This window comes from Peromyscus leucopus, chromosome 2 (genome assembly GCF_004664715.2).
Source record: "Peromyscus leucopus breed LL Stock chromosome 2, UCI_PerLeu_2.1, whole genome shotgun sequence".
NCBI classification, from domain to species: Eukaryota; Metazoa; Chordata; class Mammalia; order Rodentia; family Cricetidae; genus Peromyscus; species Peromyscus leucopus.
This window is the reverse complement of record NC_051064.1, coordinates 72,054,020-72,072,097: the sequence shown is the minus strand read 5'-3', so window position 1 is coordinate 72,072,097 and position 18,078 is coordinate 72,054,020. Positions and strand designations below refer to the sequence as shown.

Below are 18,078 nucleotides of genomic sequence, written 5' to 3'. Positions count from 1 at the left end.
AGTGGGACTTGGGGAGGCCTTGGGTTTCCAAGCTGCTTGTGCACCCGGGAGCTCCCTCGAGGCTAGAAGGAAGGACCCAGGCTTTGTTACTTCTTTTGCATCCCTCAAATTTGTTCTCCCTGGCCTCTGCTTGTGACCTATAAGGTGGATATTGCCTTCTAGGATAAGCTGCTGCCACAGAGTAGTGCAAATACTGTGGCTTGATGTGACCCTCTCTCCCACAGCAGAATGGAGGGGACCTTCTGGTCTGGTATACAGCTCTGCGCTAGGACTTGTTCAGGGATGTAGATTCCCACCATCCAACAGCTCCTAAGTGTTGGAACCCACTGAGGTTTCCTGGTGGCTTTGCCCAGCAGGAACACATGAGGGGATGATTGGACCACAGGCCTGGGTACCGGGTGTTTGGAAGGGTCTGCATGTGGCTGTATCTAGCAAGGGGGAGGTCTTTTGCTCCTCCCCTTGGCATTGTTATAAAAAGCCCTTTTGAATAAAGTTCTGGGCTGGTGGGTTTTGGCCCACGTCTTCCCAAGGCTATCCTGTGTTTCTGTCTTTTCTCTGGTCATCTAGGTATCTCTTTATATCTACATATTTCCCACTTCTCCCTGCTCAAGAGTACCCTGGTCATAAAAGTGGGGGCTGATTCCCCCGCACCTAAGGTGTGGTCCCTTCTGATAGTTGAATCTGGGCCACAGTAGGCTCCTGCTTTAGTACCTAGGACAGGGGAGGAGAGAAAGCTTGGGGTATGCCTTTACATGTGAACTTTATATACATTGAACTCTTCAGGGGTCCAGATCCAGGCATGGACTATCCACAGTCTGCATCATGATCCTGGAAGAGCCTTGGACAGTGGGGGTCTTGGTCTGTAAATAGCACAAACCAACTTGACTGACTCTGGAATCTGAGAATGTACTAGAAGAGTGCGAGTAATCCCAGAACTGGAGCTGAGAAACTCAGGGTGCATCTGCAGAAGGATTCCTACCACAATGATTCCCACATCCTTCCCTTCCAGTCTTCTATTTCATGGAGGGAGCATCGCTTTTGGCTGGCAGGATACCTTGAACCTTGACTGACAGGACCGCTAGCCCTCTAGCTGGTGGGGAAAGGGGTTCTATAGCCCAAAGGAGGCCAGGCATCAGTAAATGTCCCCTACAGAGCCTTTTTCCTCCTCCTTCAGAGCGTGAACTATTTCCTACAGGAAAGAATGGGAAAATGACTGAAATGGGTCCCCTGAAGCCTTAACCTCTCCAGGTGCTGTTTGCAAGGTTCTGTTTGCATTGTGCACCATGGGTGCTTCTGGGATGAAGAATAACTGTCACTCCGACCTGACAGCCTCTGTTTTAGGAACTTGATCCTTACAGACAGGAGGCCACATAGCTTGGGGTCTGGAACCAAGCTCCTTCCTCCACAGACTCTTTCTCAGCTCTCTTTTTCCTGTCGATAAGACCGTAACATTTACTTAAAGTGGTTTGTGTTCTTTGCTCAAACATCAATATGAAGGGCTCAGGGAGATTGCTCAGGGAGGTGATGGTATCTGGGAGCCTGTGTGCACAGGACGGCAGCTAGCAGGCAGGCCTTCATGCCTCCCTACCAGGGACACCCACTTTTGGCCAACTTGAGGGTTGTTATCAGCCACCAGGGTGATGGTCAAGGCTAGCTTTGCAGCATTAGGCAGAGAACCCTCTTTGTTGTTTTCTGAAGCTGCCATCCTGGGCAGAACCTGAGTTCAGACCTGAAGCTGCTGTAATTTTGGCTAGCCCCAAACTCACGTGGCTCGAGCATTGTACAGAGTACCTTCCTGAGCCCTTGGGACCACCTGGAGGGTGTGCAGTACCAGAATCTGAGCCAGAGGGTGGAAGGTTAGAGGTAAGATCCCAGAAAGCAAGATAAAGAAAACCTGTATCTTGGTCCCCTTTCTACGATGGCAATAAAAGCACCACTGGACTAGGGATGACTTCAAGGCTTGTTCTGTGAACATAGTGATCCCAATCCTAAAGGCCGTCTCCATGACACCCACCTCCCCATACGGTCGCACGGAGACTAGGTTTCAGTGTGGATTTGAGGACATAGACCTTCGGTGTGGGATGGAGGAGAAGCCACACTTTGTTTTGCGTTCACCTGTTGGTGGGCATCAGAGGTGGGTCCTTCTTTTATCCACTGTGGGCACTGCCACACATGACCACAGATGCATCTTTGAGTGCCCACTCTCAGCTCGTTGGGCACTGCTGGACTGCATGGTTATACTGGGTCTAAAGTTTTGTTTTAAGCAGTGTCTCATGTAATTCAGACTGGCCTCAAAGTTGCTGTGTAGCCAAGGATGGCCTTGAACTCCTTGCTCTCCTACTTTCATCTACTTTATTTATGTGTATGAGTGTTTTGCCTACATGTATGTATGTATGTGTACCACATGCATGCCTGATGCCTGTGGAGGTCAGAAAAAGGTACTGGATCCCCTAGAATTGGAGTTAGAGATGGCTGTGAGCCGCCAGGTGGGCGCTGGGAACCGAACCCAGGTTCTCTGCAAGTGCAATAAGTGCTCTCAACCAGCCCCTCTACCTTCTTCTTAAATGCTGGGATTGTAGGTATGTGCACCACTACATCTGGCTTCTTGGTTCTTGTTTCTGTTTTGATGTTTTAAAAATGTTTTATTAGGCCGGGCAGTGGTGGCGCACGCCTTTGATCCCAGCACTCGGGAGGCAGAGCCAGGTGGATCTCTGTGAGTTTGAGGCCAGCCTGGACTACCAAGTGAGTCCCAGGAAAGGCGCAAAGCTACACAGAGAAACCCTGTCTCGGGGAAAAAAAAAAAAACAAAAACGTTTTATTAGCATATGTTAACTCAACATCACAGTGGGCTTCCCTATGGCGTTTTCACACATACATGCATACGATGTATTTGTTGACCATATTTACCACCCTTACCCTCTCTTGTACCCCTCCCTCTTCTGCTAGTCCCTTTCCTCTTCCCAGCTAGCCCCAACCGTGCATGCCCCTGTGGAGGCTGCAGGTCACATCAGGATGGTTACCTCTATCAGTGTCTCTCACTGAATCCGGAGCTCGCCATTTCAGCTCAGTGTTAGGCTAACTTGCCAGCAAGCTCCCTGGATCCTTCTGTCCCTGTCCCTCCCCAGCTCTGGAGTTACAGGCACGCACACCACCACACCCAGCTTTTCACATGGGTGCGGGGTGCCAGCACTCAGTACCTCATGATGGCACAGCAAACGCTGTATCCACTGGGCCATCCCCCAGCCCCTGGTTTTGGTGATAAGGATGGGCTTTCATGCTGTCCAGGCTGTCTGTGGCTTTTACCTCTTACTATTGGGATTGCCGGTATGTGCCACATACCTGGCTTAATTTTTCTTTCTTTTTTTCTTTTTCTTTTTCTTTTTCTTTTTCTTTTTCTTTTTCTTTTTCTTTCTCTCTCTCTCTCTCTCTCTCTCTCTCTCTCTCTCTCTCTTTCTTTCTTTCTTTCTTTCGGAACTGCTGTGCCATTTCCCACAGCAGCTGTACTGTTTTATGCCATCTATAGCACACAAGGACCCAGTGTCTCTTCTCTGTTTGTGAGCCATCAGTCACCCTAACACAGGTCGGCCTTTCCCTCATCTGTCTTCACCACGGACCTTTATGTGACACCTTAGCAGATTGATGACAGTGCTGGAGGTCACAGCTGGGACACAGCAGAGTTTAAGCAAGGCCAGCCTGCCCCTTTCCAAGCCTTCCATTCTAGCCGGCACCCTGTTCCACCACCCCAGGGTGAGGTGGCACATTTAGGATGCCTCTGAAGAACCTGGGTACAGAGAAGGACTTGTCCCGACATATTGCCTGAGGTGCGTAAAGGATAGGGAAGGGTGCTTGCCTCGCTGCCTGCAGAGAGGGATTGAGGCAGGATTCCTAGGAGAGACAGTATGGGGCTGGCCTGGGAGGGAGCTGCAGGCAGAGGGGACAGGTGACGGTGGCATAGACGTTTGAAAGGACAAGACAGGTCCTAAGTGGTGTCATTTGGTTGTGCAGCCACGTACTGAGATCCAGGCTGGGAGTGCCGGTGCGTGAGGCTGCTTTCATGCAGGACACAGACCATAGGAAAGATGAAAAGAATGGATTCCAAGTTTGCAGAGACCCTTGGCCAGGTCCTGGGAGTGAAAAAGATCACACTCTTTTAAACGAAGGGAAGAAATTGGCTAAGGGCAAGCCAGGAGAGTCTTGGAGCCAGTGAGGACGTGGCTGGTGGTAGCCAAGGTGAACTGGAAACAAACTTGTAGGAAGGTCCCTGTCTCGACAGGGTTAGCACATCCTGTTCTCCCCGGGAGTGTCTCCAGGGTGAGAGAGTTCCTCCTGCACTGAACATGACTGCATCTTGGAAGCAGCTTGCAGTGAAAATGGTGTGTGTTGCCCTGACCTGGGATGTTGGCTAGGCAGGAAGAAGACAGAGCAAGGAGGCAGCTGGGTGGGAGGGAAAGCGGGTGTTGCTGGGGCTCTTTGGAGTAGAAAGAATGAGCAGGAGGCTTTCAGACCCTGGGGTCTGGGGTATGTGTCCCTCCGTCGGGGAGCAGGCTGTGCTGGGGACTCTCTTTTCCTGTGTTCTGTGTGTCAAAGTGAGATGTTTAGCCTTGGCTCATACGTAGCAGTCCCAATTCTGCAAGAATTCTGCACGTAGTTACTGGCGCACACAAGTCATAGTGCTGCCTCCATTTTTAATTGAGGGAGGTCACTCTTCTGCTGATAGACACCAGCCTGCTGCTTGGCTGTCTACCCCAGCTACAGCTAGCTTCAGGATTTCCATGGAGTGTTGTGGAATCGTTTGGCTCAAAGGCCAGAGCTATTCAGTTCTTGCAGATGGTGTCATTAGTATTGATGAGAGCACTGAGGCATGCAGGGGCAGAGTGCATTGCCCCAGGACATACTGCTGGTGAACGGCTGAGGCAGGCCTCACTTCCATTTCCCGACGTGTCTCTAACTATTCAGTCTCCCCTGACTCTGGCCCTTAGAGCTGGCCTCTATCCAGCCATAGATACTGGGCTGCACTGCTCATGACATCGAGTGTCTTGGTCAGCGTCTGTGACACTCCACTGTAGTCTCACACTGCTGCTTCCCCCGGGGATGAGCATCGAGAGCCTGCAGCAGCTCAAGGCTCTTCACAGACAGAAAGGCAGGACCGGCCGGCCTCAGCAGCACCAGGTTGAAGCTTGCTTCTAGAACTTTCTATCACTGACTTGGAACAAGCTATTTAGATTTGAGTGGACCACCTAAGCGCCTTTGTGCATGACTCGGGGACCTTCCCACCAGCCTGTATGAAGAATAACCGTGCACATAAGCTCTGAGTGCAGTGCGGGGGATGTGGCCATTCATTTTAATAACAGCGTCAGCTATCAAAGGCCAGGGAGGAATGAGGTGCCTTTCATATTGTTCTCTCCGGAATACTGATCAAATAACCTCTGAGGGGCCCCAAACCACCCTGAGTATGGGGAACACCTCTGTGAAGAACAAAGATGGCCACTGTCCAGGAGGGTGACCCTCCAGGATGTGGGACTGCCGCAGAGGTATTGGAACAAATGATATGTGGCATATTATAAATGGGTGGGTTACCCTAGAAGGGCTCAGGACACAGTGGGGTGACTTTAGAGGGAGCAGAGAAGGCCCCATTCAAAGGTAATAGGTGTGTGTTGCCATCCTGTGGGTAGAAGGTACCTGAGAGACCTTTTTGAAGTTAAAGGGGATGGAGGCAAAAAAAAAAAAAACATTAACAGCCTGCAGAGCCCGAAGATTCTGATTTAAGGGAGAGAGCTTAGTTTAGAGCAGAAGAGGGACCAGGTGCACGTCAGATGCCACGCGTCAGCTCAGGCTGCTGCTGGGGCGGAGCGGGATGGAGGACCTTAGAGTCCTCGTCCTCACCACAGCTCTGAAGGATGGAAAGTGTTAGGAATCCCTTGGGCTGCAGATAACAGACACTCCGGGTCACGGGAACTTTAAACATGGGGGGGTCCTTGTTGCTTAACTCAGTGTTGCTGGCCAGGCAGCCACTCGGCAGCTTAGCCTGGAGGGGAGCGTCCCTTCTCGTGCTGCTGGCGCTACTTCAGGCTTGTTGCTTCAGGTCTGCAGCCCTGCTGCCATGGCTCCTACCGTCCAAGTCTCTCACCGCTGTGTCCCGAGGGAGCTCTCTCTGTCTCTGCCTCTCCGTTTTTCAAGTGAATGATTTTTCCGAGAATTGCTGCCAGATAGCCGCTCCCATGCCTCTTACCTAAAAGTGACTCAGGACCACCTAGGTACCCTGGCAGGGGAAGCAAAGAGCTTTGGAGCTGCCAGAGGGAAGGATGCTGACTTTGGGGGAAACTCCCCTTGTTCTCTGGGCAGACTGGGGACTCAACACAAGACATGATGGGATGGCCGCCGGCTGGGCCGCCAGCAGCCCACGCCCCACGCAGTTGGCATGATTCTCGGTTTGCCCATGGAGAGCACGAAGACAGAGAAGTGACGAGGCTTGCCCCCAGGTACCCAGCGGTGGAGGACAAGGCCCCTGACTGCACTCAGGCCTGTGTGGATCGTGGCCTCATCATTTTGCAACCTAGTGAGGACTGAGCCTGTCTCCTTCTCTAGAAAGTGAGACTGGTGACAGAAACATGGGAGTGACATTAATGGAGGGACTGTGTGGCAACCTGAGCACCACCTCCACGGCGACAAGGGACAAGTCTGGTGACTCTGGTAGTAATGTGTTCCTATTCTAGTAAACACATCACGGCGGTGGTGTTCTCTCTGCTTGGCAAGAACACTATCATTTTCTCCCCATAAATGAATTCTGCTCACGTCAAACACTGGTTGGATTTCCAGCGGGTGATGGAGGCAAATCACCCCGTGGTTGATAGAGGTTTATTATATTTCTCTGATCCGAATTTCATTCTGTTCTGATGTGAAGGATTTGTTGGGGGGGGCGGTCAAGGAGATGAGGGGTGCTCTGTTTTCATCTCTGGGGTTCAGGGAGGCTGCCCCAGGCACCTGCTGCTGTCCGAGTGTCCTGGGCTTGGGGACACAGTCTCACCGGCGCTTCTGTTTCCTGCCCATGGAATCTTCAGATCCTTGTGTCCTGGAACTGGAAGGGCCTGCAGGTGCCCAGGGAGCAGTCTTGAGGCTGAAGCTACCTGCTGGCCCCAGGCAGCCTCACCCTTACCGCTGTCTGAAGCCCACCTCTGTGTTTCGTCCCATCTGATGGGGGGCTCCAGAACTTGACCTGGCTGCTTTCTCTTCATCCACTCTAAACACTAGCCTGAGCCTGTCACCCCCTCTGGCCTCTTGTGCTGGTCCAGCCTTCTGCTCATCCCCACCACACTCCAGCCACATGGAGTCCTTTGTGACCCAGTGGCTAGACTGTATCTGTGGAATGGTCACGTTCCTCCCTCCCTGCAGTTCACAAGGCTCTCGGGTGTGTTTCTCAGGGCTTTGCTCCCAAGATTCGATACCACCTAAGCCCAGGGTCTGTGGAAAGCTGATAAGAGGGTGCCAGGGAAGTAGGATACTGCCTGACTCTAAGGACACGAATAGGGTTTTGTTGTTGTTGTTGTTTTCTAGTCCCTCGTGGAACTTACAAGCCTTGGGCAGCAGATGGACTTTGCAGAGGTGACTCACTGAAGGGTCTTCAAATAGGAAATTGTCCTGGGTTATCTGGGCAGCCCAGTGTCACCAGTGTCCTCAGAGGAGGGTTAGGAGGGTGTGAGTCAGAGGAAAGGCATTGTCATGCCGGAAGTTGGGAGCCCACAGGGAAAGTTCTAATGTCTGAGCTGAGAGAAGCCCCTAGATGCGCGGGCACAGCCCTGGAGCCTCCAGAAGGAAGTCCGTCTCCTCCCCAGCCCACACTGTTCACTTGCAGGGATGCTTTGGTCCTAAGCTGCTGACAACTTGTTCCACAGTGATGCGGTGCCCAGACACAGCGGTGGTGAGGACACAGGCCTGGCAGGGAGGAGGGGGTTGCATGGCTGTCCCAGCAGGGGCTTCTCTGAAAAGACTGCAGTCCTGAGGAAGGTTTTTAGTAGGGCAGTTCCCAGCAAGGGATTCCTGGTGAAGCCTCAGTGATGAGCACCCCAGCCTTCATCCCAGGGGATCTCCTCCACCTTCAGGGGTGGGGTGCTCGTATAATCCACATCCCCTTTTCTGTTTTCTTATTGCCCTATGCTGTCAGGAGTGTCTCCAGGGACCCTGCCACGCTATTCCCTGGCTATGCCTGGCTCAGACCTTGTGCAGACGCAGGGTTCTCCGGAACATGTCTGGATGGAAGGACTGGGTGAGCTCATATCCACCTGTCTGTCTAGGATGTGAGACAGCCATCAGTCATCATCTCCCAAGAATGGATCCTGCTTCTGGCAGCTTAGCCAGCGTCTTCCCTTATGATGCTTTCCTGCAGACAGCACCAGCCAGTGTTGTCTGAGTGCTTTTTGTGCACATACAGCTCTCCGTACAGCTCTCCCCATCCCCCTTCCAGGCAAAGAAACTGAGACCCAGGGCATGAAACTCATTCAGGGCCACACACCTACTGAGTGTTATCAACTTCAGTAGTCTGGCTCTGGAGCCAGCCTATGTCACCTCCCAAGTACACAAGCCTGTGTGCGATGGGGAACCAGGGTGGGCATCAGACCCAAGTTAGCTTAAGTCCATATGAGCCTCAGATGGATCCTGTCGCAAGGTGGTGGGGCGGATCCTAAAGTCTGGGTAGCAGCTCCTGGGTCTGATCTGGGAGTCTGCAGAGACATGGGTTCAGGAGAACATGTCTGTTTCTCTGATCCTCCCCGACCCGTGGCCTGGTGCATCCCATCCTAGCTTGAGGAAGGCTATCATGAGTGGCCACAACACTCATAGAGTTACAGCTGGGTTCTTCCCCACCCCTTCTGTGCTGCTCAGGGGTAAAGGAACAGAGCAGGGAGGAGAGCCAAGACCTAGACCAGGGCAGCACCTAGACCCGACTTGGCCACAGCCAGATAGATACACTTGCCTGATGTCGGCAGAGTTTTTTTTTTTTTCTACCATATGCAAAATGGAACCAACCAGCATCAGACCACATTTATTGAACATGTCCTGTGACATTTACTAAAGCTTCACGTGGCAGCGTGCTTGGGTCGATACAAAGCAGGCAGACGCCAGCTTTGTCCTCGTGTTCAGCTAATGGGGCCGAGACACAGTGAGGTTAAGTGACTTCCCTGCTCTGTCGCCTTTGGCACCCCTGCCCAGGTGGATGCTGAATTAAACGAGGAACTGGAGTGAAGGAAAAGGCTCTTCCTGTAACAGTAACTGTTAGCTGAGTGACCTCGGAAAGGAAGACAGCTCATTGTTGGGACTGGGGAGACGGCTCAGTGATTAAGAGCACTGGCTGCTCTTCCCGAGGACCTGGGTTCAATTCCCAGCACCCACATGGAAGCTCACAACTGTCTGTAACTCCAGTTCTAGGGGACCTGACACCCTCACACAGATACACAAGTAGGCAAGACACCGGTGCACATAAAACAAAAACAAATCATCGGAACAAAAAAAGACAGCTAGTAGTGACATTTGCCCTCCATGATGCCTGAAGGTTATGTCCTCCGCTTTCCACCGTAGATGTCCACCCTGTCCTTCCTTGGGTCCCTTACATTTTCATGAGTTTTCTCTTGATGGGGGTTGTTTCATCTCTCTGGGCTAGGTTTGAGCTATCCTAACCCCTCCTCTTTTTCCCATAAATCTTTGCATGCCTGAGGTATGTGTTGTCCTGTGCATCTCCTCCCCTAAGAGTCCCCTGTGGCTCACCTCCAAGGCTTGTGCTCCTACTGTCTGGCACTGACAGCCTGGCCCACGTGTTCAGCCTCCCAGCTCCTCGGAGACAGACCACTTTCTCCAGAAAGCCCCCACCCTCTAGGTCCCTGTCTTCGCCTATGTCTCTCTGTGGCCATGTGGCTCACGAGTCCCTCCTTGTGCTCTGGTCCTGCTGCAACTTGAAGGTCTCTGACCCATTCCACCTCACTGTAATCCCTTCCTGAGCAGGGTAGCGTCTAGGCACCTCCACAGCCCCCACATCAGCATGGGGACGTACTGGGTTGGTGTGCCCTGAGTGTGCAGGATGGAGTGGAACATGGCACTGTGGCCTAGCAGAACAGTAGTGGTATTGGAGACCCTGGAGAGGTGGGAGGCTCCCCAGGGAGATGGAGTCCCTCTGTGTTCAAATGGCAGTGGCACTAAGCCGAAATCAAGCCTTGGTCCTATGGAGGAAAGATGAGTAAGTATGTGGGCTGCACGCTGGAACAAGAAGTCACCTTTGGCTGAAGCATAGATGGATGCTCACGGCAGCCCCAAGATGTGCTGATAATGGACACCAACCTCACATGCAAATGCACTTGGGGATGTTAGGGCTAAGGGGCCTTCGGGGGTAGTGCCTTGCATTGCCTGTGTCTGTGTAGTGAGCAGAGGGGCAGGGCAGGGCAGGGCTGAGACAGGCCCTGGGGCCTTGCCTTGCACGTCTTTGTTGGTTAGGATCCTATGCTTTCCAGGGCTTAGGAGGAGTTTTGTGATGTGCTGCCCTTCCCTGCTCAGGGCTTGGCTCCCTCCAGGCTAATGTACCTACTACCTCTCTTCTTCCTATAGGTAAACTTGGTGCTGGGGGACGGCCGGTCCCTGGGCCTCACAATCCGAGGTGGAGCTGAGTACGGCCTTGGCATTTACATCACCGGTGTGGACCCAGGCTCCGAAGCAGAAAGCAGCGGGCTCAAGGTGAGGGGACAATGGGCCATGGGCTGCATGTGTGGGGATGTGGGTGGGAAGGATCTTGTAGCTGATTTACTTCAGCAGAGCAGGCAGTGGTCCAGCTGAGGACCGGATCAGCTGGGAAGCCCCAGCTGACTGCTGGGTCTCTAATGTACACTTCTGAGCAGCGGCAGGGTGGCCTCCTACACTGCGCTAGGCAGTGGGCCAGCCCAGTTCTTTTGAGGCTGCTGTTTTGCAAGCCTGGCTGATAGCCGTGATGGCCTTGACCCCCCAGGGCTTGTATGACACATGCAGAGAGCAAAAGAGAAGAAGCTAGCTATGAGCTGGGCTGTGGCTGTAGGAGGCAGCTTCAGGGCTAGCATCCACTCCAGACCAGCAGTTACTGAAACTGCATGATTAATCAGCTCATGTTCTAAGCAGAGCTGTGTGCCCAGCACTTCATATGTGTCATTTCACGCTACCTGGCGGAGTGAGGCGAGTGTCCCCAGGTTCTTCCAGATATAAAGAGGTCCCACCAACTGGTCTAAGGTGGGGCTCCAAACAAAGCTTGTGCCCAGTGAGTCTTGACTAAATCACAAAGCCCAGGGTGTAATCTGCAGTGATGAACACTTTACTAGGGAATAACTAGCAAGTCATCAGACAGCCAGAGACTGCATGCAAGGACGCTGGCCCAGGACCAGATCACTGTGATACATGACAGCGTGTGTTTGAGCAGTTGTAGATGCTGGGTCCACAGTGATGGTGCGCGAAGGTGGCATTTGAGCCAGGCCTTGGGGACAAGAGAGGTAGATGACGAAACAAGCTGGGAAGAAATGGGATGCAGTGCTGAACGATGTCATAGATTGGCCACAGATGACTAAATGAATACCAGCCGAGGCTCGGTCAGAGGGAGAGGTGTCTGCAGCAAAGGGTCTGGCGTGTGCATGTGAGTGTGTGCATGTGTGCATGCATGCATGCATCTTGGGATCCACCAGGCCCCAAATCCCAGCTTGGCAAACAGACTGCCAGAGGGGAGATGGAGCAAAAATAGACTTTTGGGAAATGCGAGCATTTGGAAAGTGCTCTGGGCTCCATGGGGAAAGACAGTGCTGTGTTCCACTCCACTCCATTCCTTCGTGGCTCTGTGACCTTGGAGCCTCCTCCACCTACCTGACCCTTCCTGCCCCTGCTAAGGAACTTGCTTGCCTCAGGGCTGTTGAAAAGATGAAAAAGAAACAAACTAACAGCATCATTAGTTATTGTAGTAAATATGGGTATAGACTGTGTCTCTCTAAAATTCTCATATCCAAATCCTCATCCTTCAGTGTTGGGATCAGGAGTCAGGGCCCTTGGAAAGTGACTAGGTCATGTGGGTGGAACCCTCATCTACGGTATCAGTGACCTAGCAAGGGGATCCTCACCAGGCACAGAATCCACTCACATTTTAATGTTGAGCTGCCCAGACTCTGGAACTGTCAGCAATAATCTGTGCATAAGCCATAATGTGGTGATATATTGTGCACCCCAATAAAACTTATCTAGGGATCAGAGGACAGAGCCAGCCACTAGATTAGACATGGAGGCCAGACAGTGATGGCACACACCCTTAATCCTATCACTCAGGTGTCAGAGATCTGTTTGGGTCTCTGTGAGTTCAAGGCCACACTGGAAACAGAGCCAGGTGTGGTGACACGCATCTTTATTAATTCCAACACTTGAGATCTCATGCCTTTGCTTGGGAAGCACACAATCCTTTAATCCCAGGAGGTGATGTCAGGGCAGAGAAAGATATATAAGGTATGAGGAAACAGGATCAGCTGAGGAGTTGGCGAGGTGAGGTTGGCTGTGGCTTGCTCTGCTTCTCTGATCTTTCAGCTTTCACCCCAGTATCTGGCTCTGGGTTTTTTCGTTTTGTTTGTTTTGTTTTTATTAATCAGACCTTTCAGCAATTCGTGTTACATCATCCTGTCTGTGGGACTGTGTTGCAGCACCCGTCAACATTACATTATAGAGAGGGGATCACAAGGCTCCACTCCAGCCCTAGGCAGCTAATGTTTGCTGCGGGGAGGAAAGACATTTTCTTCAGTGATGCGACTACTGTCTAATTGCACATGTAAATAAATCCCTACTCCTGAACCTGTAAGTGTGATGAACCTCATTGGGTCACACATGCGTGTGCGCGCACGCACGCGCGCACACACACATACACACACACACACACACACACACACACTCAATGCACACGGTGGGGGCAGGTACAGACACTGTCTCTGACCTCTGGGAGTTATGTTCTATTGGGAAGATGGGCACCACAGATACTCTGTTCATTTAGTTAGAAAGAAAGCAAAGGAGACACATTTTGTAAAACTTCCCCATTGCCTGAGTTTGTCAGGTGGTCTCGGGCACTCAGGGGTAATTTGCTTGCAAACTGCCCACCTTCAGTTAAGCCCAATGCTGTCCTCAGCAGGGAGGCGCTCGATGGTGGCTACCACTTCTTTCCCCTCACAGGCCCCTTGCCTGTGCTGACACCTGCCCACACTCACTCGGGCATCCAGCACTGATTAATTCTGTTTATTGCAGTGCACTTTCCATGGAATTAGGCATATTGAAATGGAATAAAGGGCCCCGCTTGTGTGGGTGGTAGAGCCAGAACAGGCTTTATTTGTAAATAGCGCTCCGTGCTGTGGTGCAGTGCTTTCGTGAGGGGAAAGCGCCGCCTTCCACAGGGCTTCCAGCTGCTCAGCCCACTTAGCTTCCAGGGCCCAGTGTGAGTCCAGAGAGGGGGCAGGACGCCCGGGCCCTGAGTAGAAAAACACTTGCGAGGTCAGCCAGACCCCCAGCATTTAACCCAGGGGTGGTCTGTGCAGCTTGGAGCTTGTCTGCCTTCCCAGCAAGGGCAGCCCCTCCCCTCTTCATCATTTATCTTTGGATTCCTCCTATTTTTTTTTTTTTCAGTACTCTCCCATACCCAGCCAATTCCAATCCTTCCGAAGAGCGGACCACTAAGCCTCTTTTGTTCCCTTAGGGACAGCCTATATTGAATGGCATTCAGAAGCCATCGTAATAGCGGTTGCCATTCATTTAACGGGTTATTATGAGTGAGACATGGTGCTAACATTTAGATGCATCTGCTTGTATTGAATCCTTTCCATAGCCCGGTGGGATGGACGTGGGGGCCTTCACAGCACAATTTAGCAGATGAGCAACTGAGGCTCAGAGAAGTGCAGTAACTTGCCCAGGGTCGGGTCACACAGGGATCCCAGCACCAGCCCTTCTGACCCTGGTAGCTACAGACTTTGTTCGACCATTGCTCTGTTGATGCTCTCCGCGGTTGACCAACTCCATGGCCTCTGCTGAGACTGTCCAGGCTGGGAGCCCATCCCTTCCCCACCATGGGGGACCAGGCTGCTGTCTTAGATAGGATCCTTGGAGCAGGACCTTTGCCCCTGGGAATGTCCCACTTGTGGAGCCACTGCTCTGCGGCCTGTGGCTTTGGAGCAGGCCTGTCATGCATCTGGAGAGGAAACGGTACCTTAGCGACAGGGGATAGTCTGCACTTTGCAGGTCTATCGGGGAACCTGGGCCGTGTGTTGCCTTCGTGGGACTGGGCTGACCCCTCCACAGACTAGCTTTTCTAGCTCTGTCCACCTGGTCTCTCTGGATCAAGCTTCCTTAGAGCAACACCCTGTGCTTGGGGACCCGTCGGGTGGCAGGAAACCAGCTTGCATCATCCACTCAGATCATCACACAGCTCTGCCAGGTAGAACCTTTGGTTGCACCATGTCAGGGGGGTGTGTGTCTGAAGTGTCCCAGCTCCCAGCTGGGAGAGGTAGAACCTAGGGTGTATTTCTCCCTGATGCCCCTGCCCACAACCGAGCACATAGTTGGTGCCCAGGAAATGGCTCCTGGAAGGCCTGTGGCCAGGGCAGGCCCTGACCAAGCTCTGATCTTGAGCCCCTTCTCCACTGTATCCCAGCTTGAACACAGCAGGGCTGGCGTGTCGACGGCAGCGGTGTCAGTGGCCGTATTGGTTTGTTTTCCTCGTGGTTATGACTAAAGGCTGGCAAAGGCAGTTTAGAAAAGGGTTTCTGTTGACTCACAGTTCGAGGCTACAGTCAGTCCATCATGGCAGCAGGAGTGTGAGGCAGCCGGTCACATTGCGCCCACAAGCAGGATGCAGACCGGGACTTCAGCCCATGGAATGTCACCATGCACATTTAAGGTGGAACCTCAGTTAAACCTTCCTGGACACACCCTTCTAGACACCCAGAGGTATGTTTTCGTGGGATTTCAAGTCTAGTCGAGTTGGCAAGATTCATCAGCCATCCTAGTAAACTTACTGCCCACGTGGGATGTGAGCTGCGCAGCCAGCCCTTGCTCCTTGGTGTGGATTGCTTTGCCCTAAAGCAGGCCGCATGGCACGACTGCCCACAGTGAGGCTGCTCGATGCAGGTTCCCTGAGAGTGTTCCAGAGTCCCTCTCTGGCTCTGAGGGAGCAGGCAAGTGGCAGAGGCCTGTCCATGCTCACATCTCAGCCTCCAACTTCACTCATTTACACCCGAGGAAGGGGAAAGGCAAGCTGTGAGGAGAGAGTCCTGAGGTCTGGACTCCCACAGGACTCCTCCCAACATTCAGCTGGGCCTTGCAGGCCGACTGTGTCTCATGCTCCCCCCCCCCGAGAATCCTGCTGGAGTGGAGGAGTCTGGCAGACCCCATGGCTGCCCCCTCTTCCCTCTGGGTGAGAGAAGGGTAGACTTATTATTATATGATGCTGTTAAATGGAAGCCTTCAGATGGGCTTTGTGTCATGTGCTCCAGGGGACCCAAACTCGGCCAGACATTAGAAGAGAGAAGCAGCAGAGGACATGGCGGTACCTTAGAAACACTGTTGATCATATGGTGATCGTAATGAAAATAACATGCATACCGTCTTCACGTTTATATAATTCCTAATGGCTAAAAAAAGCAAAACACTCAGCTCAAAAGAACATACTGTGATGGACTCCTTGGCAGTGCTAAGGAATTTTAGCTGATTTTGTGGCAGTCATAATTAAGATGACAGAAAGAATCATCTAGTGTTTATATAATTCTCAAGAGTCTGAGAGCATTTTGCAAACAGTGCTCTACCTTTTCTTCTGCAACTTAAAATGAATGAACCGATTTCTTGAATGACACTAACTGTTCACACTTAGGAAAAGAAAAATAGGTTATCTGTATACCTAAGCTATGTGTCCAAGAAGTTAAGTTTGTAGTTATAAATCATCCCCAAAAGAAAACACAAGACCAGACACTTTCACAGAAAAAGCTACCAGGGGGTTCAGCAAGAAGTACCAGGTGGTCCCTTCTTGCAAACAGATGAGCGTTGTGCCTCCCAGATCATTTCATGAAGCCAACACAATACACTCCTATGACCAAGCAAGCTCAGTACCAGGAAAGAAAGTGGTAGAGTGTGGTCCTTCATGAATGTAGGTGCTAACACACACCCCCAGGAGAACGTCATCAAATCCACCAGGAACAAAGAGTCTGGAGAGATGGCTCTATGGGTAAAGTGTCTCAGCCTGCATACGTGTGAGGACAAGAGCTGGGACCCCCAGCTCACACTTAAATACCATAAATGCAACAGGTGTGGTGGCCACCTACAATCTCAGCACTCTAGGGCAGAGACAGAGAGTCCCAGGGCATACTAGCTAAGCTGGATTGGCTGTATCTTCATGCTCGAGGTTCAAGTGAAAGATCCCGCTATGACAGTTAGAGAGAAATCACATAAGACACTTAGTGTCCTCTGTCTCCAGATGCGCATGCATGCATGTGCATCCACATATACGTACATGCGCGCGCGCGCACACACACACACACCTTATAACTAGGGATTGAAGGAAATGAGTCAATGAAGGATATCTTAAAAAAAAGCAGGGGCTGGAGAGATAGCTTGATGGTGAAGAACACTTATTGCATAGGACCCATGCCAAGACCCATGTCAGAACTGCCTGTAACTCCAGCTCCAGGGGTCACGATGCCCTCTTCTGGCCTCCACAGGTCCCTACACTAATGTGTACATACCACCACCACCACCACCCCATACACACAATTAAAAATAACATTTTAAAATAACACATCTAGCAAACATGGATCATGAAGCTTCATTCACATGTTGAAGCGCTAAGTGTCTTTGCCTAAGATTGCAGAAAGGTAAAAATGTCCTGAACACCCGATTCGGCAGCACTCTAAAAGTTGTAGTCAGTCCACTAAGTCGAGAAAAGGAAAAAGAAAAAAAGGAATGAAACTGTTTTCCAAGGATCACAGAAAGTTCTCAAGAACCCGCAAAAGAGTCGCTGGAATGAACAAACTGAGCACGGTGGAAGGATCCAGTCAGCCGCCAGGGCCGGTGGCTTGGCCTGTATTTCCAGCACTCAGGGAGGGTGAGGCAGAAGCGCCTCTAGTTAGAGACCAGCTTGGTTGAGGTAGTGATTCCTGGTCAGCCTGTGCCCAATAGCAAAACCCTGGTCCCCACCAAGGACGCAGTCAACACCAAGCACACAAGGGCAGTCCCATAGTCCTTTCAGTAGGTGGCGCTGGGGCAGCTGGGGATCTGTGTGCGGCCCAGTGGACCTCAACTTTAAAGGAAGAGCAACAGAAAGTGATCAGAGGCTCCAGCTGAGTGCTTTTGTGAGGTTCTCAACCCTCCTAATGCTGCGACCCTCTAACACAGTTCTCTATGTCATGGTGACCCCCTAACCATAATTTTTTTTTTGCTGCTATAATTTTGCTACTGTTAAGAATCATAATGTAGCCGGGCGGTGGTGGCGCACGCCTTTATCCAGCACTCGGGAGGAGGGGGGATCTCTGTGGTCGTGGCAGCTGGCTACCAAGTGAGCTAGAAAGCGCAAAGCTAGCAGAAACTGTTCAAAAAAAAAAAAAAAAAAAAAAAGAATCATAATGTAAATATTTGATATGGAGATGGTCTTAGGTGACCCATGTAAAAAGGTTATTTGACGCCCCCCTTCCCAAAGGGTTCGTGACCCACAGGTTGGGCACCATTGCACTAGAGGAATGTATAAGGCAAAGCATGAATGACCTTAGGCAGGGAAAGCACTGGCCATAAAAGAAGGAGGGGAGTCACCAGGGCTGGATAAAGACCCTAGAGACATACTTCCTCTGGCCAGGCTGCACCACCTAATGTTCCCACAGCCTTCCAAGTATTGCCAACAGGAGAACAGGCGTGGAGCAGAAGCTGGGACTGGGGGATGGTGGAGGTGTCGAGCATTTTGGTTTCCTTCTGCATCTCCAGATGCAAGCTCCTTCTCCTCAAGAGTGTGGATTAAGACTTCTGAAACAATGTCATTTCCAAGAAAATCATCTGTTAGGCTAGTTTGAGGTCACAGGAGCCAGGATTACA

At 51.6% G+C, this 18,078-nt stretch overlaps 1 protein-coding gene across 1 annotated transcript in view; it reads left to right on the top strand.

The window, feature by feature from the left end:
• The window catches only part of Whrn (whirlin), an 87,912-nt gene that overhangs the window by 24,947 nt on the left and 44,887 nt on the right, over nucleotides 1-18,078 (top strand). The window contains 1 exon segment of the mRNA XM_028892646.2: nucleotides 10,585-10,710. Coding sequence (XP_028748479.1) covers nucleotides 10,585-10,710 — 126 coding nt within the window.